Source organism: Pan troglodytes, chromosome 19, assembly GCF_028858775.2.
Source record: "Pan troglodytes isolate AG18354 chromosome 19, NHGRI_mPanTro3-v2.0_pri, whole genome shotgun sequence".
In the NCBI taxonomy this organism is placed as follows: domain Eukaryota; kingdom Metazoa; phylum Chordata; class Mammalia; order Primates; family Hominidae; genus Pan; species Pan troglodytes.
In genome coordinates this window covers 71,258,310-71,280,034 of record NC_072417.2, presented here as the reverse complement: position 1 = coordinate 71,280,034, position 21,725 = coordinate 71,258,310, and the positions used below count along the sequence as shown (strand labels likewise).

The 21,725-nt window shown below is 41.9% G+C and overlaps 2 protein-coding genes across 3 annotated transcripts; both read right to left on the bottom strand.

Annotated features, from left to right (window-relative positions):
- Positions 1-2,045: 2,045 nt before the first annotated feature.
- Positions 2,046-3,317, bottom strand: LOC748658 (homeobox protein MSX-2-like). The gene is given in 3 exon segments (XM_009432950.4): positions 2,046-2,790; positions 2,792-2,815; positions 2,817-3,317. Coding segments are annotated over 3 exon segments (975 nt in total). The 3' UTR covers positions 2,046-2,340.
- Positions 2,046-11,759, bottom strand: OR4D1 (olfactory receptor family 4 subfamily D member 1). Of its 2 annotated transcripts, XM_054671472.1 has the most exons (4): positions 11,559-11,759; positions 10,347-10,714; positions 6,175-6,281; positions 2,046-5,009 (listed from the first exon to the last, which is right to left on the bottom strand). In XM_054671472.1, exon 4 carries the CDS (start codon positions 4,988-4,990, stop codon positions 4,058-4,060), a length of 933 nt encoding a protein of 310 aa, XP_054527447.1. In that variant the 5' UTR covers positions 4,991-5,009; positions 6,175-6,281; positions 10,347-10,714; positions 11,559-11,759; the 3' UTR covers positions 2,046-4,057. The 2 variants fall into 2 exon arrangements, with proteins under 2 accessions (XP_054527447.1, XP_054527448.1); XM_054671473.1 differs by lacking the exon at positions 6,175-6,281.
- Positions 11,760-21,725: the final 9,966 nt, after the last annotated feature.

Sequence of the window (21,725 nt, the reverse complement as noted above, 5' to 3'; positions counted from 1 at the left end):
GAGCCACTGTGCCTGGTGTCTGACTTTCATTTCTTGGATGGGATGGTTGCTGGGAGAGAAGGGGGAACAAAAAGCTTCTGCATCATCTTCTTAACTTTGGGTCCATATTATACATTGCCTGAGACTTTTACAAAATGATGCATACCCCAAGGAAGATGGAAGAAATAAATATACAGAAATTGACAGAGGGAAACTATAGGAAGCTGTAAAAATGTTAAAAAAGGATAAAAGTAAAAATGCTTCCTCTCTCTGTCAGGCACTGTTCAGGTGCTGGGAGGATTTAAAAATGAATAATGCATGGCACCTGCCCTCAAGAAGCTCTCATTCCAGTTAAAGAGAAAAGCAGAAACACACATGAAGTAGTAGCCTTGGAAATGAATTCACTACCCTAGATTTGGAACACTGGTAGGCATGGCCCTGGCCTCTCTGGCCTTGGTTCCTCAATTATGTTATGCCAGCCTCCTCTCAGCCATACTATACAAATGAGGGAAAGATTGTGTTGGGTAATGTCTTAGTCTGTTTGTATGGTTATAGCGAAACACCACAGACTGCATGATTTGTAAAGAACAGAAATTTATTCTTTTGCAGTTCTGGAGGCTGGACAGTCCAAGATTAAGGTTCCAACAGGTTTGGTTGTCTGGTGAGGGCTGTTCTCTGCTTCCAAGATGGCACCTTGTTGCTGCATCCTCCAGAGGGGAGGAATGCTGTGTCCTCATATGGCAGAAGACCAAAGGGCTAGCGAGCCTAATGCTGCATGAAGTCTCTTTTATAAAGGCCTTAATCCCATTAATAAGGGAGGAATCCTCATGGCCTAATCACCTCTTAAAGGCTTCGCCTCTTAACACCATCACATTGAACATTAAATTTCAATACCTGAGTTTTGAAGGGGCCATATTTAAGCCATTTCAGCTAAGTAGCACAATGTGAAGATTATCCAAAGAGTATTTAGTAAAGATGGAACAAAAACAAAGGGTAAATGCCTTTTGAGGAACTATTTAGACAATGCTAAAAGTGAGATAACTTTCTCTTCTTTTTTTTGCAATAAAACAAATGTTTAATTTAATTCAGAATAAGATATAATAACTCTTCAATAAAATATATACAATTGTACAAGGCACCCTTTCAAAGGGGTAAAGGCATACTGGAGGAATGGGAGAGATGGAGAGGAAGGTGAAATACCAGGGAGCTTAATGGGCTGTTTGGCAACTCCATTTTCACCAAGTCAAAACATGGCTTTATCTTCTGCCCTCGACATGTTAAAAAGTATATACAATTTTCTAATAAGTTTAGCATATACAGCAGGTACACACACAGAGAAAGCATAATTTTTTTTTCTTTCTGGATCTACCAATTGTTCAAGAATATTTAGTATACAGGTAATGGCTACAAGGTACTCATTTTTTAAGCAGAAAATTACTGTACCCCCCACCCAAATAATCTTTGCAATCTGTGAGGATGAATGTACCTAGTATTTCTCAGAAACCATCAACTCCTCCCAACAGGCTTTAACTTTTTACTCTCCAATTATCTGAAATGAAGTAAAGCAACAGCCTTGAGAAGAATTAGGAAGTATTTCTAATTTTCTACCTCACCTCCAGGCATTCTCAGGATTCTTCTCATCCCGGTTATTGGTCTTACAAAAAAAAAATTCTTCAAAAAGGTAAAACTGTAAAAATGTGTGTGTGTGGGGGGGTGGGCGTGGGGAGAGATAGGAACAAATATGGTAGTATATAAAAAGGTTTCTTTTAATGCAAGTAAAATGCAGAAATGTGATGTGTCCCCTTCACTTTGAAAAACCTCTCCATATCTAATACTTTCTATGTGCATTGTGTCCAATTCTAATATTTGTTTTCCATAAGCAGAAGTCAATAATCCCATCAAAATCATTGACTTTAGCAAGTTTTGCAAATAATTTGTCTCCCTCTTTAAGAAAACACAACAAATGGACTTACACAGTCTCTTTAAGAAGGTGACATATAGGAAAAAAGCACATATGTTTATAAATTTTGCCTTTTAAAATAATTTGAATTTTTACATCTACTGTATACAAATGTATTATATTTTATTATATATATATATTTATACATAAAAACCATCAGAGCCAATCTTTGTGAAAGGAGAAGGGGGCACCTGGAAGATTACACCAAGAAAACAAGGCTTGGTGCCTCCGCCTAAAGAACAAATTTCAGCTATGTCGTGTGGCCCTGCCGGCCTAGCCGCTTAGGGTGGTGCACTCAGGGTTTGCAGAACAGGAGTATTGGCTGGTCCTGCCTTCTTGGAGAGGGAGAGGAAACCCTTTGAAACAAACATCCATCATGGAGTCTATTGATCTGGTCTTCCTTAGGACAGGTGGTACATGCCATATCCCACTGGCGTGGCATAGAGTCCCACGGGCGGGATGGGAAGCACAGGTCTATGGAACGGGTAGGATGCTGCGTATATGGACGCTGCCTGCAGGGGCGAGCTGATGGGGAAAGGGAGACTGAAGCTGGAGGGTAGTATAGGTTTTGCAGCCATTTTCAGCTTTTCCAGTTCTGACTCCTGCCGTCTTTTCGTCTTGGCCCTTCGGTTCTGGAACCAGATTTTGACCTGAGTCTCCATGAGGTTCGGAGAGCTGGAGAAGTCCGCACCCTCTGCAATGGAGAGGTACTGTTTCTGGAGCAACTTGAGCTCCAGAGCGAGGAGCTGGGACGTGGTAAAGGCTGTGCGCGGCTTCGGATTGGTCTTGTGTTTTCTCAGGGTGCAGGTGGTAGGGCTCATGTGTCTTGGCGGCCGCGAATTATCAGCAGGGTTCCTGCATCCACGCCGCTCCGTCTTAGGGAGTTTTCCCACTTGACCCAGGCGGTCTCGAAGGGCTTGATCAGCGGCCCGGGGCTGTGCGCTTCCCGAGCGCCGTGCCCCGGCAGCAGCAGTAGCCGCAGGGTGGCCCCGGCCGAGGCGCTTTTGGCCGGCACTGGGGATGCCTCCTTGGGCGGCTTCTTGTCCGACACGAGCGCATCCACACTGTAGGGCAGGCTGGAGACCTTGACGCGGCGCTCCTCCGCGGCCGCCTCGGCGTCCCCAGGCCCCGGACCTGGCCCGACCGCCACCGCTGGCCCCTCCTCATCGGACGAAAACAGAAGCCATGCCTTCCCTGCCCTACGTAGCTCGCGGCGCGCGACTCCGCTAGCAACCCGCAGCGGCGACTCAAACTTTTTCTGTGGGGGAGACGGGAGGGCGAGATAACTTTCTAAATTCCACAGTGGGGAATGAGGCAGGGAGGTGGGGAGCAGAAAAGAATGTAACTGTCCCAGAGTTAAGATGAAGCAGTTGACCATTCATCAGAGATACTTCTCTATAGACGAAGACCTCTCTAGGTTTTCTCTTGTGGTCGCAGGAAACTCTTGAGTTTCAAATCCCATTCTTATTTCTTGCCTCTAAACTTGGAGTCAAGAAGAACCAGGTTCCAGGGCAAGCTCTGCCACTCACTTACTGTTCACCTTTGAGCAAGTCACTTCTCTCTGCGTTTTCTCATTTGTAAAACTGTTTAATAACAATAATAATATATCTACTGTCGGTTTCATGAAAAGTAATGAGATAAAACTGTGGAAGTGTTAGGCCGGGCGCTGTGGCTCACGCCTGTAATCCCAGCACTTTGGGAGGCCAAGGCGGGTGGATCACCTAGGTCAGGAGTTCGAGACCAGCCTGGTCATTGTGGTGAAACCCCGTCTCTACTAAGAATACAAAAATTAGCCGGGCGTGGTGGCGGGTGCCTGTAATCCCAGCTGCGCGGGAGGCTGAGGCAGGAGAATCATTGAACCCGGGAGGTGGAGGTTGCAGTGAACCTAGACTGCACCACTGCACTCCAGCCTGGGTGACAGAGCAAGACTCCATCTAAAAAAAGAAAAAAGAAAAAAAGCGTGGAAGTGCTTAACACAGTACTTGACACAGCACTAGGTCCTCAAGAAATATAAGTGTAATCTGATTTGTTATGCTTTATAAAGACTTTCCTCCATTTTTCATGTGGGAAAATAAAAATCCAGATAAATTTGTCATTTAAAGTCAACTTACTTAAAGTTTACTCCCTGCAAATTACTAGGCACTTGCCTAATCTCCTCATGGCTGCTTTCATGTCCTGGTTTCTCAGGGTGTAGATCATGGGGTTGAGCATGGGGGTCATGACTGTGTAGCTGATGGACACAGCCTTGTCCATGAGGAATGGGGTGAAGGGCCAGGTGTAGATATAGATACAGGGAATGAAGATCATGGACACCACGATGATGTGGGTGGTGCAGGTGGAAGCTGCCTTCCTCCTTGCCTTTCCTGAGTGGGACCTCAGCATCACCAGGATGACAGTATAAGAGATCAGAAGGAGGAGGAACCAGATGATAACTAGCAGCCCACTGTTGGAGATCATGAGGAACTCCAGGAGGGAGGTATCAGTGCAGGCAAGTCTCAGTACTTGGGGAACATCACAGTAGAAGTTATCTAGGATATTGGGGCCACAGAAGGGCAGTGGAAGTATCAGAGCCAGTTGGACAATGGAGTGGACAAAGCCCCCCACCCAGGCGGCTACTACCAGGCCCACACACAATTGAGTGTTCATGATGGTGACATAGTGGAGGGGCTGGGAGATGGCTATGTAGCGGTCATAGGCCATGACTGAGAGAAAAAAGACAGTCCCACCTCCCAAAAGGTGGAAGAAGAAGATCTGGGCCATGCAGCCCTGGTAGGAGATTGTCTTGGTCTCATGGAGGAAGTCCACCAGCATCTTTGGAGAGGTGACTGTGGAATAGCAGAGGTCTATGAGAGCTAGATTTCGGAGCAGAAAATACATGGGTGTGTGGAGCTGGCAGTCAAAAGTCACTGTGACCATGATAAGGAGGTTTCCCACAATGGTGGTGACATAGACTAACAGGAACAGAAGGAACAGGAATTTCTGGAGCTCTTGGGTCTGTGAAAACCCTAAGAGGACAAACATTGATACCTGTGTGGTGTTCTGTGGTTCCATAGGATCTTCCCCCACGTTCCTACAGAGAAACCATTGAAACAAACAAACAAACAAAATGAAAATTCAATCATTTTCCTTGGACAGTCAGGATTGAGTTGATTAAGTTGAGTTGTTGAGTGTCAATCCGAGATGTAGCTTAGGAAAGCCCTCCACGGGGAGGAAGTTCCATATGTTTTCAAGGGTTCCGGAGACTTATTTCCCTGACCACGCCCTACAGTATATTACAAGAATCTGGGTCTTTTTTCCCTTCGGCCATGCTGTCCTCAACCACAGGTTTCATGTCTGATTCTTTTTCATACCTGCTATGCCCAACATAGTGCCTTGTGAACCATAGGTTCCATAAAGCTAGTTGAATCAATCAGTGAATAAATAAATATATCAGCAAGTACCTGTGACCACAAACACCATCAACCTATGTGCACAAATCTTGATAGGATATACAGTTGAGAATAATGATTTTAGATAAACAAACAGATGCTTCTTTATGGTGAGAATTTGAGAGGATGTTTATTGCTGGAGAAAGAGAGGTGTGCATTAGAAGAAAATTGTTATGTAAAAAATCAGAGGTAAATGTGAAGAAAAATAAGCAGATAATCTTGGTTGTAGTGAAGCTGGGATGATTAGTGTTTCTCAAATGTTTCCCCGTAAGTACTTCTGTAGTAGCATTTGTTGCCATGGGCCATCTGTGGGGGCAATTCAAAGAAGCCCAGGACAAATGCACTATCTCCTTGAACTCTCATGTTTTAACTTCTAAAATTTATGCGAATTTTCTATTATACACATATCCCTCGACAATCTTTGGGAGAGCTTTTAAAATGTAACTATTATGGTCTTAAAACTTTGACAAGACCAAAGTGTTGTTTAAAAAAAAAAAAAAAAAAGAGGGTTGGCTGGATGCAGTGGCTCATGCCTATAATCCCACTACTTTGGGAAGCCAAGGCAAGAGGATCACTTGAGGCCAGGAGTTTGAGACCAGCCTGGGCAACATAGCTAGACCCCTAGCTCTATAAAAAAAATTTAAAAATTACCCAGGTGTGATGGCATGCAGCTGTAATCCCCAGCCATTTGGGAGGCTGAGGTGGGAGGATCATTTGAGGCCAGGAGTTTGAGACAAGCCTGGGCAACATAGTGAGATCCCATCTCTACAAAAATTTTAAAAGTTACCTGGGCATGGTAGTGCATACCTGTAGTCTCAATTATTCAGGAGGCTGAGGTGGAAGGATTGCTTGAGCCCAGGAGATCAAGGCTGCAGTGAGCTATTATGGCCACTGCACTCCAGCTGATCTTATCTCTAAAAAGAAAAAGAAAATTAGAGCATGAAGGGAGACATGATTCTTTAGTAAGTGAAAGTTTTAGAAGACATTAGCTTGAAAAATAAACTGAGTTCTTGGTGTTAAAACCCATTCTTTTGGATTATACCTTTCCACAAGTATTTTCTCTAATTGTTCAGAAAAATTTGTCCCAAGGCCCCATCCTGTACAGACAATAGAACATAAAAAGGTCTATTTTCCCTGATTCCCACCTGGCACATGGGTAGGGTAGCAGCAATGACACTGATGCTGTTACGTGGGAATTGAATGAATATATTTGGAAAGATCTCTATAAACCTCTATGGACAAATGTAACAGGATTATCTCAAAACTTATGAGGGATTTCAATACTCAAAATATTGTCATATTATTCTTCACATAAAATTCACATTTATCCTCAGATATTTGTGCAAAAATGATATTCCAGGAAGATGTGCTGTGTTTGTTCTGTGGCTTCACCAACTCCCAGCCTAGGACTGTTTGAAAAATGTCCCCATAGGCAACTGAGAACCCCAGCAAGCTCTTCAGCAGGAAATGATGTGGTAAAACAGGGTTAGAATGGGCTTATCCCAGTGCACCAGGGCAGGAAGCTGAGACAGGCAAGGGTAGTACACACCCTTCCTGGAGCATTGTCGCAGCAACCACAACAGAGGGTAACACATTTTGGTCTCTGATTTTATGTCCTTTCTCCACCACATGGTGTCAAGGTTAGACTGGGTGGGCAGCCATTTAAATGGCATGGTTTGGCCTCTCTGGGAAAGCCCCTGACCCTAATCCTTCATCGCCAACTCCAACTCTCACACCTGATTACTGATTCCTGAAATGTTAACAGCATACTTCATTATTTTATCTTAAGATCTTTATCCCTATTAAGATTACAACCACCATACTTTTTCTTTTTTTCAGACAGGGTCTCGCTGTGTCCCCAAGGCTGGCCTGCAGTGGTGCAATCTCAGTTCACTACAACCTCCAGGAGCCAGTCTCAAGCAATCCTCCCACCTCAGCCCCCTAAGTAGCTGGGACCACAAGCACACTTCACCATGCCTGGCTATCTTTTTGTATTTTTAGTAGAGACAGGGTCTGTCATGTTGCCCCGGCTGGTTTCAAACTCCTGAGCTCAAGCAATCCACCTGCTTCTGCCTCCCAAAGTGCTGGGATTACAGGTGTGAGCCACTGCACCCAGCCTACCACCCCCATACATTTTTATATGCTTTTATCAGTCAGAGATGAACACTGAAGTTTTTATGGATGTAAAGAAAAGATGTCTTGGTCTTGCCTTAAAATACTTTATTAAAGGTGGGAGGAGTATGTGAAGCAAGACTGGCAAACTGTTGGTAATAGTGGTAATTCTGAAAATGGTGATTCTCTCTACTTTGTAAATATATACAAATTTCCATGATAAAACATAAGATGAAAAGCCTCAGAGATACTCTAGTTTTGATCCTGATGTCTTTGTATTATTTGGGTATTTTTACTTTGAATGAACTATGTATAAATCATGATGGAAGGAAGGGATTTTAAAATAAAATAACATGGCTGTGTGCAGTGGCTCATGCGTTAATCCCGGCACTTTGAGAGGCCGAGGCGGCCAGATCACCTGAGGTCAGGAGTTCGAGAGCAGCCTGGCCAACGTGGTGAAACCCCATCTCTACTGAAAATACAAAAAATAACAGGTGCTCGCGTGGTGGCGAGCACCTGTAATAATATAATAATAATTCAAATGTATCTAGAATTCACTAATTATCCAAAAAGTTAAAGATAAAATATAATAAGGAACAATTTTTAAAAATTATGTTAACATTGATCTTTTAAAAACTTGTAATACTCAGCATTATTGAGAATTTAGAGCAATAGATAAATCACTGGTGGTACAATCTTTCTAGAAGACAATTTGAAAATATGTGCCAAATCCATAAATTATTTATACTCCCTGACCCAGTAATTTCTGTCTTAGGGATTTGTTTTAAAGAAACAATGAAAACTAATTTTTAAAAATGTGTGTTTAAGGATATTCATCACATTATTATAATATTGATAAACTAGAAACAACATAAATGCATGACTATAAGATATTGGTTAAATAAAATATGGTTCCTCCATGTGATGAAATACTAGTTAAGAATAAATATATCCTAAAAGGATGTTTAACTCTATGGGATTTGATTTTACCATGGGAGGGGCAGCAGTGATTGCACTGATGCTCTTATAAGGGAATTGAATGGATATATGTGAAAAGATAGCTCTATTGATCATGTCCTTTGCGGGGACCTGGTTGGAGCTGGAAGCCATTATCCTCAGCAAACTAACGCAGGAACAGAAAACCAAACACAGAGTGTTCTCACTTACAAGTGGGAGCTGAACGATAAGAACACACGGACACGTGAGGGGAAAAAACACACAGTGGGGCCTGTCAGGGGGGAGGCGAGGGGAGGGAGAGCATCAGGAGGAATAGCTAATGGATGCTGGGCTTAATACTTAGGTGATGGGATGACCTGTGCAGCAAACCACCACGGCACATGTTTACCTGTGTAACAAACCTGCACATCCTGCACATGTACCCCTGAACTTAAAATAAAAGTTGAAGAAAAAAAAGATCTCCATCAACCTTTACAGACAAATATAGACAGGATTATCTCTAAAATTATCCATGAGGGGTTTTAAGACTCAAAGTATTGTTGTTTTAAAGAGAGAATTACAAAATATTTTGATAAAATATAGTATAAATATAAAGGGAAAAAATGGACATGAAAAATCAAAATGTTACCAGTGTGAATAGTGGTTATCTCTGGTTGATGGGATTGATGGAACATATATTTTTTCTTCTTTACAAAATTTTTTTTATTTCTTGTAATTTATAAATTGTCATAAAATTTTAATCAAAAAAAGCAAAAGAAGTATTATAATGAGACCAAGAAAAAGAAAAGGTAAAAGCTGAAAAACTTCTTAGCATGAGCACTGTCGGGGCGAAAGACAACCCCAGGTGTGCAAGGGGAAGGGTTCGGGGAAGGAGAAACCTCAGAACACTGAGGAAAAGGGAGAGAGAGAAAAAGAGGAGGAGACGCAGTGTGGGAAAAGGGAAAGCTCTTCTGTAAAAGAGAGGAGAGAAGGAGACCGTGATTCCCAGGACTGTTGCAGAACCACTGGATTCCTCCCCTCCTCATAACCAGTTCTTCAGTTTGAGTGTCACTGTAATGGCTAAATCCAGTCAGTAACCGTGGGTTCTTTCAGCTCCATCTGGCACTGTGAGCTGCCTGTCATTATTATGAAATCATTCTTGCTACTTCTTTACTCTAAACCCAAATACCTCTCTGGCTCTCCTATTTCTGTCTGTTATCCCCTCACCCAGCTAGATTTCTCCCTTGCACTCCACATGTATTATCACCAAGGCATATTCGTTCTTCCTTTGAAATTACTGCCAAATTATTTTTCCTATCTGGCTTATTGCTGTGGGCCTCCAAGTGGGTTCTTGCCTCCAGGTTTTGCTCCATTTTAATCCACGCTGTGCAACATAGTACATACATAAACTTCTTCAACAACATCTTCCCCCTCTATTTCAAAAGGTTTTCAAAAATTTTCCATGGCTCTTTATCGTCTACAGGAAGGAATTTGTACTTAGTTAGGATTTCAGGGGCTTCCACACAAACAGGCTCCTACCTTTCTTTCCAGGTCCATCTGCCACTTAATAGTAGTAGTAGTAAGCATTTATTGTAATTGTAGTAATGGTAATAACTGTGGTAGTAAGCATTTATTGTTGTAATAGCAGAAATTGTCATCGTAGTAAACATTTTTTGAATGCTTACTATGTGATAGACACTATACTAAATATTTTGCTGGCATTATCTTTTTTAATTCTCATATATTATTCCCATGTTTATAAGTATAGTAAGTACTATAAATTATCTCCACTTTACAGATAAGTAAACTGTGGCTTGAATAGGTTAACTAATTTCTCCCAGATCACATGGAGAAGAAGAAGCAGAGCTGGGATTCTGAGCCAGGTCTGATTGACCCAGAATTTGCACTCCTAATGACTATTCTCCTCTTACCTGCTCTCCTCTAAGAAGATTCAGCTTCAGCCAAACTTATCTCTTCCTCGGTCCCTCAGGTCTCAGTGCCTTCATCCAGTCAGTGCCGCATCTGAATTGCTTTTCTGTCCTGTTCACCTGTCTGAATTCTACCCTTCCTTCAAGGTTCACGAGTAATTAGCTCTTCCATAATGTTGCTATGCCTTGGTATTTTTTCATGAGGATGGCTCTGTTCCTCACATGTGTTGTAATTTCAGTGCAAATCCAGTATGTTAAGTATTACACAGTACGTGGTACACACAGACCCTTTCTCATAGTTGGTTCCCAAAAGAATGTGTGATTGCTTAATGGAGGACAGGGTGCTGGGATGGGCCAGACTGCCGTGAGAGCTGGGAAGAAAGAGAGAGTAGCCACTGGATAGAATGCAGTTTATAGGACCTCAAAGAGAATCCAAGAATCCTAATTCCCAGCATCACCAGATTTACAATCCTAGAAGCATCATCTTAGCATGGCCCGATTCTTTCCACAAACCCATCAGAATCTTTGCAAATGCTTCCTCCCCCTACATGCATAGAAAATAGATTTAGAGGGATTCTAGACAAGAAAGAAAATAGACATAGGGAGGGACATGGATCTGTATGGGGAAAGGGGAGGATTCTAGACCTCTTCTGTTGTTACTCAATCTTCTCTCCCATCTGTCTTTGCTCTTAGAAAATCAGCCCACACAGGACTAGGAGAGACGAGGGGAGAAGGAATAAGTGGGTTCCCAAAATGGGGGAGAATCTAGTCTGTTGTCATCCAGGGAGCATTAACAGGTATTGTTAAACACAAGATTTAAGAAAAGAGAGGATAAGATGGAGGGACAGCAATAGAGAAGGGAAGAAAATCTGGAGTGAGTGAGAGAAGCAGGCAGGAGAAGGGGGAAGATGGAGGAAGATGAGACTTAAAAAGGAACAGTAGAGGGTGGAAAGTGTCAGAGCAAGACCTGTTTGTGTTTTCTCCTAGGTGTGGGAAGAAGCTGTAGTATGTATGTGGGAGGTGGGGGAGATAACAGTGTATGTCTATATTCCGCTCTCCCTCCCACCCTCTGTTCTAAATTCCACCCAGCACATAAGCCAATACAGACAAAAGTCTTAATGTTAGATAAAATCAATGTTTCCCAAATCCCATTCCCCTTGCATTAATGACTGATGACTTCCCCCATGCCTTCCCTCCACCCCATGCTTGTCTCACGATAGGCTTTGTCGTGCTGACTTGTCCATGGGAAGGACAATGAGGCCATCACCTTCCTCCAGCCCACAGTGGCCAAGAGGACTTAGAGCCTCCCATCTCCCAGGTCACTCTTCTCCTGTAGCTCCATTCTTCCCCTGGCCTCTCTCAGACCAGGAACACATATGGGATTGGCCTTAAGGAAAGGGAAATTCCCTGGGGAGTAAAACTTAGGCTTAATTCATAAGATAAAGCCTGGCTCAGGCTGCTAAGGGCAAATGAGCAATGGGAGTTATTAAAAAGTATGTGAGATGTTGCATCAGATACACATAATTATTGGGAGACTGTCTTGGGGCCAACATTTCAGAGTTACTGATCAAAGGACCAAGATGAAGAAGGATAAGAACCCTAAAGAGACGTGAATTCCCAGGGAGGTTTACAAGAACCAAATCCCTCAGCACCATGGGCAGTGCAAGGCCTCCACCCTCTCCTATCACCACTGTAGTTGGAAAAGTGAGTTATGTCCTAGGACACAGTCCAGGTCACCCCCTCTATAAACTCCAAAGCCTTTTTCATATGTACAGTCATTAAGGTACCATCTCTTATCCCAATCTCTGATCTGCTCTTCTCTCCGCCAAAGTGAACTCTCAATGTAAATTGGCTAAGTTCATCCTCAAGATATAATTCAACTACCATAAGCTTCACAATTATTAAATGATTTTAACCATTCAGTGGTTTTTAGTATATTCACAAACTTGTGTAACCATCACCACTACCTAATTCCAGAATATTTTCTTCGTTCTGAAAAGAAATCTCATATCCTTTAGCAGTCACTGCCCATTCTGTTCTCTCCTCAGTCTCTGGAAACCACTAATCTACTTTTTGTCTCTGGATTTGCCTGTTCTGGACATTTCCTAAAAATTGAATCATATAACACACGTATGATGATATATGGCTTTTGTGTCCTGCTTCTTTCACTTATGTTTTTAAGTTTCATCTGTACTGTAGCATGTACCAGTACTAGTCATGTACCAGTCATTCCTTTTTATGACTGGATAATATTACATCGTATGGATATACCACTTTTGTAAATCAGTCAGCTCTCGGACATTTGAGTTCTTTCCACTTTTTAGCTATTATGAATAAAGCTGCTAGGAATACTCATGTATAGGATTTTGTGTGGATGTATTCTTTCATTTTTCTTTGGTATATAGCTAGATGTGGAATTGCTGGATTTTATAGCAACTGTGCCTAATCTTTTGAGGAATAACCATTTACTTAGAATAGTGAGAGTGAAGTGGCATCTCATGATTTTCACATTCGTATTTATAAAGAATATGGTCTGTAGTTCTTTTCTTGTATCTTTGTCTGGCTTTGGTATCAAGATAATGCTGGCCTCATAGAATGTGTTAAAAAGTGTTCCCTTTGCTTCTGTTTTTTTTTTTTTTTACAAGAACTTGCATAGTATTGGTGTTAATACTCCTTTAAATGTTTGGCAGAATTTACCACTAAAGCCATCTGGTACTGGACTTTTCTTGGTTGGGAGGTTTTTTAAACACTGATTCAACATTTACTTGTTATAGGTCTGTTGAGACTTTCTATTTCTTTTGAAATCAGTTTTGGTAATTTGTGTTTCCAGGAATTTTTCCATTTAATCTAAATTAGCCAATTTGTTGGCATATAGTGCTCATAGTACTCTCTTATAGTCCTATTAATTTTTGTAAGGTTGGTAGTAATGTTTCTGATTTTATTTATGTGCCTCTTCTCTTTTTTTCTTAGTTTAGCCAAACATTTATAAATTTTGTTTGTCTTTTCAAGAAATAACTTTGGTTACATTGATTGTATCTATTGTTTTTCTATTCTCTACTTCATTTATCTCTGCTCTAATCTGTATTGTTTCTTTCCTTCTGTTGGCTTTGGTTTTAGTTTGCTCTTCTTTTTTTAGTTCCTTAAAGTGTAAAGTTAGATAATTGATTTGAGATGTTTTTCCTTTTTTATGTAGGATTTTACAGCTATAAAATTCTAAGTATTGCTTTCACTGCACCCTGCGTATGTTGTGTTTTTGTTTGCATTCACTTCAAAGTATTTTCTGATTTCACTGCTGATTTATTCTTTGGCCCATTTGTTGTTGGAGAGTATGTTGTTTAACCTCCACATATTTGCAAAATTTCAAGTTTTTCCTTTGTTGTAGATTCCTTCATTCCATTGTAGTCAGAGAAGATACTTTGTGTAATTTAAATCTTTGAATATTTATTGAAATTTTTTTATGGCCTAATGTATAGTCAGTCCTGAAGATTGTTTCATGTGCACTTGAGAATGATGTACATTCTATTGTCTTTGGGTGTTCTGTAAATCTCTTTTAAGTCTAGTCAGTTTATAATATTTTTCAAGTCCCGTATTTTCTTATTGATCCCACTCCAGTTTTCTTTTGGCTACTATTTGCACAGAATATCTCTTTCCATCCTTTTATTTTAAACCTATTTTTGTCTTTGGAGCCAAAATAAGTCTCTTGTAAGCAGCATATAATTGGATTGTGTTGTTTTTAATACAGTCTTTCAATCTCTGTCTTTTGACAAGCTTAATCCATTTGTATTTCAAGTGATTACTGATAATAAAGGACTTACTTCTGCCATTGTGCTATGCTATTTGCTTCCTATATGTCTTACATTTTTCCTCCTCAATTCTGCAATATTGCCTTTATTTAAGGCAAAACTTCCATTCAGGTGTTTTGGCTTTCTTTATTCAAGTGTAGTATTTTGATTTTCTCTTTTTTCCTTCTCTGTATTTGTTTAAGTTATTTTCTTAGTGGTTACCATGGGGACTACAGTTAACACCTTAAATTTATGACAATCTACTTTGAAGCTAATCTGAATCTAGTATGATAACAACTTAGCTTCAATAACATACATTAACACTGCCTATATTTCATTCCTTCCCTCCACCTTTATGTTGTTACTCTCATAAATTCCTTTTTATATATGTGTGCATTTTAACATAAACTTATAATTATTATTTTATGCATTTGTCTTTTAAACCACATAGGAAACAAAAAGAGGACTTATATACCAAAATACAATACTACTAGCATTTATATTTACCTGTATAAATAAAAGACTTATATTTACATAACTCAAAGACACACAAAGATATAAAGATCACTGGTGTGATCACTTTGTGTGGCTTTGAATTACCATCTATTATCCTTTTGTTTCAGCCTGTAAGGCTCCCTTTAGCACTTCTCCTAGGGCAGGTCTATTAGCAATTAACTTCTCTTGCTTTTGTCTGTCTCAGAATATGTTTATTACTTTTTCATTTTTGAAAGATAGAATTCTTGGTTGACAGTTTTTTTTTTTCTTTCAGCACTTTAAATATATCATCCCACTGCATTTTGGCTTCCATGATTTCTCATGAGAAACTGGATGTTAATTCTATTGAGAATCCCTTGAATGTGATGAGTCACTTCTCTCTGGCTCCTTTCAAGATTCTCCCTTTGTCTTTTGAGAATTTGATTATAGTGATCCTAGTGTGGATCTCTGAGTTTATGCTATTTGGAATTCATTAATCTTGGATGTGTAGATTCATGTCTTTTATCAAATTTGGGAAGTTTTTGGCCACTATTTCTTCAAAAAAATTTTTTGCCCCTTTTTTCTCTTCTTCTTCTGGGACTCTCAGAATGTGTATGTTAGTGTGCCTGGTGACTCTCCATAGGTCTCTGGGCTTTGTTCATTTTTCTTCATTTTTTCCCCTCCTCAGACTGGGTAATATCATTTGTCCTATCTTCGAGTTCACTAATTCTTTCTTCTGCCTGATCAAATCTCCTATTGAACCTCTGTAATACATATTTAATTTCAGCTATTATGTTTTTCAGCTCCAGATTTTCTATTTTGTTCCTTTTTTTTTGTGAGACAGGGTCTCACTCTGTTACCCAAGCAGGAGTACAGTGGTGCAATCATAGCTCACTCTAACCTATAACCTCAAACTCCTGGGTTCAAGTGATCTTTTCATCTCTTCCCTCAATAGCAAGAACTATAGGTGTGTGCCATCATGCCTGGCTAAATTTTAAATTTTTGTAAAGAGGGGGTCTTGCTATGTTGCCCAGGCTGGTCTCAAATCCTGGCCTCAAGCAATCCTCCCGCCTCAACCTTCCAAAGTTCTGGGATTACAAGCATGAGCCACTGTGCCTGGCTGGCTCATTTTGCATATTTCTGCCTCTTTATTGGTATTACCTACTTGTTCATATTTGTTCCTCTGATTTCACGTAGTTCATTTCCGTGGTTTCCTTCTGCTTATTTGAGCATGTTTAAGACAATTGATTTGAAGTCTTTGTCTAGAAAACTCAATGTCTGGGCTCCCTCAAGGATGATTTCTGTCGATTTCTGTTTTTCCCCTCTAAATGAGCCATATTTTCCTATTTTCTTGTATGCTTTGTAAATTTTTGTTGATAACTGGACATTTTGAATATTGTATGTGGTAATGCTGGAAATCCATTTGCAGAGATTGCTGTTGTTACTTGATGAAGGCCACAGTCATCCATTTCTTTGGTAATTTTTCCAAACTATCTTGCAAAGACCATATTCCTTGTCTTGTGCTGTGCCTGGCTGGTTCATTTTTATTATTTTTGCCTCTTTATTGGTCACTGAAGTCTCTGTCCCATTATTTCCATAGTCAACCAGTGACCTTACAGAGATTTCCTTAAATGCCTGGATCCAATAAGATAAGAAAAGGAGAAAAAAAAAAACAACAGTGTCTGTCTTTTTCCATTCCCTCCAACCAGTGTCACTAGAGAAGCGACTTCAGCCCATGGGGATTAAAACAATGGCCAGCCTTTGTTCTGTCCCCTCAGTGATAAAAAACAGCAATCAAAATGTACAACCCCAAGTTCTGGAGAGCAATGTTTTTATTACCCACCCTGACAAAAGCAAGTCACACCAACAGTGCAGGCTGCCATCCCCATAGCTGCCTGCCATCAGGGTAGGGATGGTGAGGGTAGCCATTCATTAAAAACCAAAAAATTTACTAAAATTTATCTCTTTTTTTTTGACTATTTAATTTTATTTTTAATTGTTTTATTTTATTTATTTATTTTTTATTGATCATTCTTGGGTGTTTCTCACAGAGGGGGATTTGGCAGGGTCATAGGACAATAGTGGAGGGAAGGTCAGCAGATAAACAAGTGAACAAAGGTCTCTGGTTTTCCTAGGCAGAGGACCCTGCAGCCTTCCACAGTGTTTGTGTCCCTGGGTACTTGAGATTAGGGAGTGGTGATGACTCTTAAGGAGCATGCTGCCTTCAAGCATCTGTTTAACAAAGCACATCTTGCACCACCCTTAAACCATTTAACCCTGAGTGGACACAGCACATGTTTCAGAGAGCACAGGGTTGGGGGTAAGGTCACAGATCAACAGGATCCCAAGGCAGAAGAATTTTTCTTAGTACAGAACAAAATGAAAAGTCTCCCATGTCTACTTCTTTCTACACAGATACGGCAACCATCCGATTTCTCAATCTTTTCCCCACCTTTCCCCCCTTTCTATTCCACAAAACCGCCATTGTCATCATGGCCCGTTCTCAATGAGCTGTTGGGTACACCTCCCAGACAGGGTGGTGGCCGGGCAGAGGGGCTCCTCACTTCCCAGCAGGGGCGGCCGGGCAGAGGCGCCCCTCACCTCCCGGACGCGGCGGCTGGCCGGGCGGGGGGCTGACCCCCCCACCTCCCTCCCAGACGGGGCGGCTGGCCAGGCAGAGGGGCTCCTCACTTCCCAGTAGGGGCGGCCGGGCAGAGGCGTCCCTCACCTCCCGGACGGGGCTGCCGGCCGGGCAGGGGGCTGACTCCCCACCTCCCCCCCGGACGGGGCTGCCGGCCGGGCAGGGGGCTGACCCCCACCTCCCTCCTGGACGGGGTGGCTGCTGGGCGGAGACGCTCCTCACTTCCCAGACGGGGTGGCTGCCAGGCGGAGGGGCTCCTCACTTCCCAGACGGGGCGGCTGCCGGGCAGAGGGGCTCCTCACTTCTCAGACGGGGCAGTTGCCGGGCAGAGGGTATCCTCACTTCTCAGACGGGGCGGCCGGGCAGAGACGCTCCTCACCTCCCAGATGGGGTCGCGGCCGGACAGAGACGCTCCTCACTTCCCAGACGGGGTCATGGCCGGGCAGAGGCACTCCCCACATCTCAGACAATGGGCGGCTGGGCAGAGATGCTCCTCACTTCCTAGATGGGATGGCGTCCAGGCAGAGACGCTCCTCACTTTCCAGACTGGGCAGCCAGGCAGAGGGGCTCCTCACATCCCAGACGATGGGCGGCCAGGCAGAGACGCTCCTCACTTCCCAGACGGGGTGGCGGCCGGGCAGAGGCTGCAATCTCGGCACTTTGGGAGGCCAAGGCAGGCAGCTGGGAGGTGGAGGTTGTAGCGAGCCGAGATCACGCCACTGCACTCCAGCCTGGGCACCATTGAGCACTGAGTGAACGAGACTCCGTCTGCAATCCTGGCACCTCGGGAGGCCGAGGCTGGCGGATGGCTGGCGGATCACTCGCGGTTAGGAGCTGGAGACCAGCCCAGCCAACACAGCGAAACCCCGTCTCCACCAAAAAAACACGAAAACCAGTTAGGCGTGGCGGCGCGCGCCTGCAATCGCAGGCACTCGGCAGGCTGAGGCAGGAGAATCAGGCAGGGAGGTTGCAGTGAGCCGAGATGGCAGCAGTACAGTCCAGCTTCGGCTCGGCATCAGAGGGAGACCGTGGAAAGAGAGGGAGAGGGAGACGGTGGGGAGAGGGAGAGGGAAAGGAAGGGGGAGGGGGAGGGAGACCGTGGAAAGAGAGGGAGAGGGAGACCGTGGGAGAGGGAGAGGGAGAGGGACTAACTCTTTTTTTTTAATAAAGCACTTTCCAGAATTCTGCAACTGTTTGACTAGACTTCAGAGTTCTAAAATAGTTGCTTCAGTTATCTTCCATGTTGTCATCCCACTAGCTATCTTTATGTTATAGATTTCTAATTAATTCCACTGTGGTCAAAGGACACACTTGGTATGATTTCAGTTTTTGAATTTGTTGAAATTTGATTTCTGGCCCGTCTATTTTGGTAAATGTATCTTGTGCATTTGAAAATGATTTTGATGTCTGGATGCAGTGTTCTATAAATGCTAATTAGGTCAAATTTGTTAATTGTATTGCTCAAATCTTTCATATCCTTCTTGTTTGTTTATTTCTCTCATCCTATCAGTAGCTGAGAGAGACCTCTTTTAATTTCCTACCATGATTGTAGATTTGTCTATTTTTCTCTTATAACTGGTTTTACTTCTATCATCTTATTTAATGAAAATTCTCTAGTTTTAACGATTCTTTTGCATTTTATTTTTACAAAAAATCTTTCTTTTTATGTTTTCTTATCTACTTATAAGCATATATATGTATTATCAACTGAGACAGTATCTATTGACTATCCATATTAAAATATTAAAAAATTAGAATGTTCCCTTTCTCAGCTCCCTTCCCTCTCCTCTGTTTTATTCCCTAACTTCAGTTGTTTGTACTTTTGTTAGTTGGTCTAGTGGTACTATTAATTATTTATAAAATGTAAGTTAAACTCATACCTCCATTACTTGATTCATTAGCTTTAAACAATGCAAAAGGAAGAAATTAGTATGCTTAGATTACTTCTCATTTTCTTTTCTACCTTCCAACTTTTACTAATTCTACCTCTTTCTGGTTTGTAACATTTACATTATATTTGGAACCCCAAATTTCTTCACGTGTTTGACTTTAAATCTACTTTAAATAGGTTTAATGCTCAGCATCAATACTTTTGGCATAGTCTCTTATTTATCTTTTGATAGACTGAAGTTTGTTCCCTGTATTTTCTTCAAAGGAGTTGACTGGGAATATATTCTCTACGTCCTTGCATATTTTAAAATACCTGTTTCCTTTATTTTTGAATGGTAGTTTGCCTGGATGTAAGCATAGTATAACACCCTCTTTTTCTGAGGACAATAAAGACATTGTCTCATTGTCTTATAATATTAATGGTTGGCCAGGCATAGTGGCCCAGTCATGTAATCCCTACACTTTGGGAGGCAGAGGTGGGAAGGATCGCTTGAGGCCAGGAGTTCAAGACCAGCCTGGGCAACATAGTGAGACCCCCCCCCACCCCCGCCACTGCCATCTCTACAAAATAAAAAATCTTAGCCAGTGGTGCTGGAGTGCTTCTTTAGTTCCAGCTACTCAGGAGGCTGAAGAGGGAGGGTCACTTGAGCCCAAGAGTTCAAGGCTGCAGTGAACTATGATTGCATGACTGCACTCCAGCCTGGGTGACAGAGCAAGACCTTTTCGCAAAAAAAAAAAAAAAAAATTAAATGTTATTGTTGGAGGCATAAATCCAGTCTTGTTTTTGTCCTTAAAGGTGGTTTGATTCTTCTGCATGTCCTAAAAGCCTGTCGTTATCTTTGGAGTTCTCAGCCTTTACTGGGATTCATTTTATTGTTTATCCTTCTGCATCAAATTTCCCTGGGATTATTTTAGGGACATAATAGTGGTGGCATCAGTATAGTCTCTTATTATCCCAGAATTCCCATGTTAAAATAGCAAAGCAGCAATATTCTGGGTGTAATCTTACACTACAATTTAATAAAATATCACGGCTATGGTTTTAACATGTTCCCCTAATTTCATGTGTTAGAAACTTAATCCCCAATGTGGCAGTATTAAAAGGTTGGGCCTTTAAAAGGTGATTGGATCATGAGAATTATGCCCCCATGAATGGATTAATCCATTCAAGGATTAATAGGTGAATGGATTAATGGGTTATCATGGGAAGAGAACTGGTGGCTTTAAAAAAAGAAGAAGAGAGACCTGACCTAGCAGGTTAGCATACTCAGTCCCCTTACCATGTGATACCCTGTGCCACCTCAGGACTCCTCAGAGTCCCCAACAGCAAGAAGGCTCTCACCAGATATGGCCTCTCAACCTTAGACTTCTCAAGTTTTCCTATCTGTAAGAAAATCCTTTTCTTTATGAATTATCGAGTTTTGGGTATTCTGTCATAAGCAACGGAAAATGAACTAAGATAGTTACCATTTGAGAAAATTAGGCAAAGTATACAAGAAGTCTCTATTATGTCTTACAACAGCAGGTCAATCTATAATTATTTCAATAAAAATTTCAATTAACAACAGCAACAACAATAACAACAACAACAACAAACACTGGACCAGGATTCAGAAGGTATGTATGCAAGTATCAGCTCTACTACAAATAAACAGTATGACTGGCTGGGTGCGGTTGTTCACGTTTGTAATCCTAGCACTTTGGGAGGCTGAGGCAGGCAGATTGCCTGAGCTCAGGAGTTCGAGACCAGCCTGGGCACTATGGTGAAATCCCGTTTCTCCTAAAAATACAGAAAATTAGTCGGGCATGGTGGCAGGCGCCTGTAGTCCCAGCTACTTGGGAGGCTGAGGCACGAGAATTGCTTGAACCCAGGAGGTGGAGGTTGCAGTGAGCCAAGATCACACCACTGCACTCCAGCCTGGGAGACAGGGCAGGAGTCTGTCTCAAAACAAAACAAAAACAAAAACAAAAACAAAAAACTGTATAACCTTTAGAAAACCACTTAAGCTTTCTCAACGTCAATTCCACAATCTCTAGGACTAAAGAATTAAAATAGGAAAAACCAGCAGAGGAGTAAATAGCAAAATTAAAATATATGGGCAGCATTTACAATAAAACTAAGTAACAAGGTAACCCCATGGGCCCCAACAAGAAAGTGGAGAAGATCCATGCACAAAATCTTACTCGGTGGTACCAACATCTGTGAAAGAAGCAGAGGGAAGCAACAGGGTGCCTGACGCATCCAAAAAGAAGAAAATAAAAAATAGCCAACAGGTATCCTCTGAAACGCATGGCAGGCCAATTCAAAAATGGTAGCTGAAACAGGGACTGGTTCTTCCAAATTCAGTGGAGGATGAGTAGCCAGGTGTTGAAACTGAAGGACTGGAGGAGTCTAAGTCACAGAAATTCTCAAAACTGATAAGCCAGAGCCTCCTTTCAGCACAAACTCCGCACTGAAGAGGGAGGATTAAAATTGATTCAGAGACGGACTATCAAGACAAAGAAGGTACAAATAGAAGGTATACATAAAAAATGGTGAGGCGGATAGAGCTAGAAAAATATCAGAAAGCAAGTCACCATACTTTTTTGTTTTGT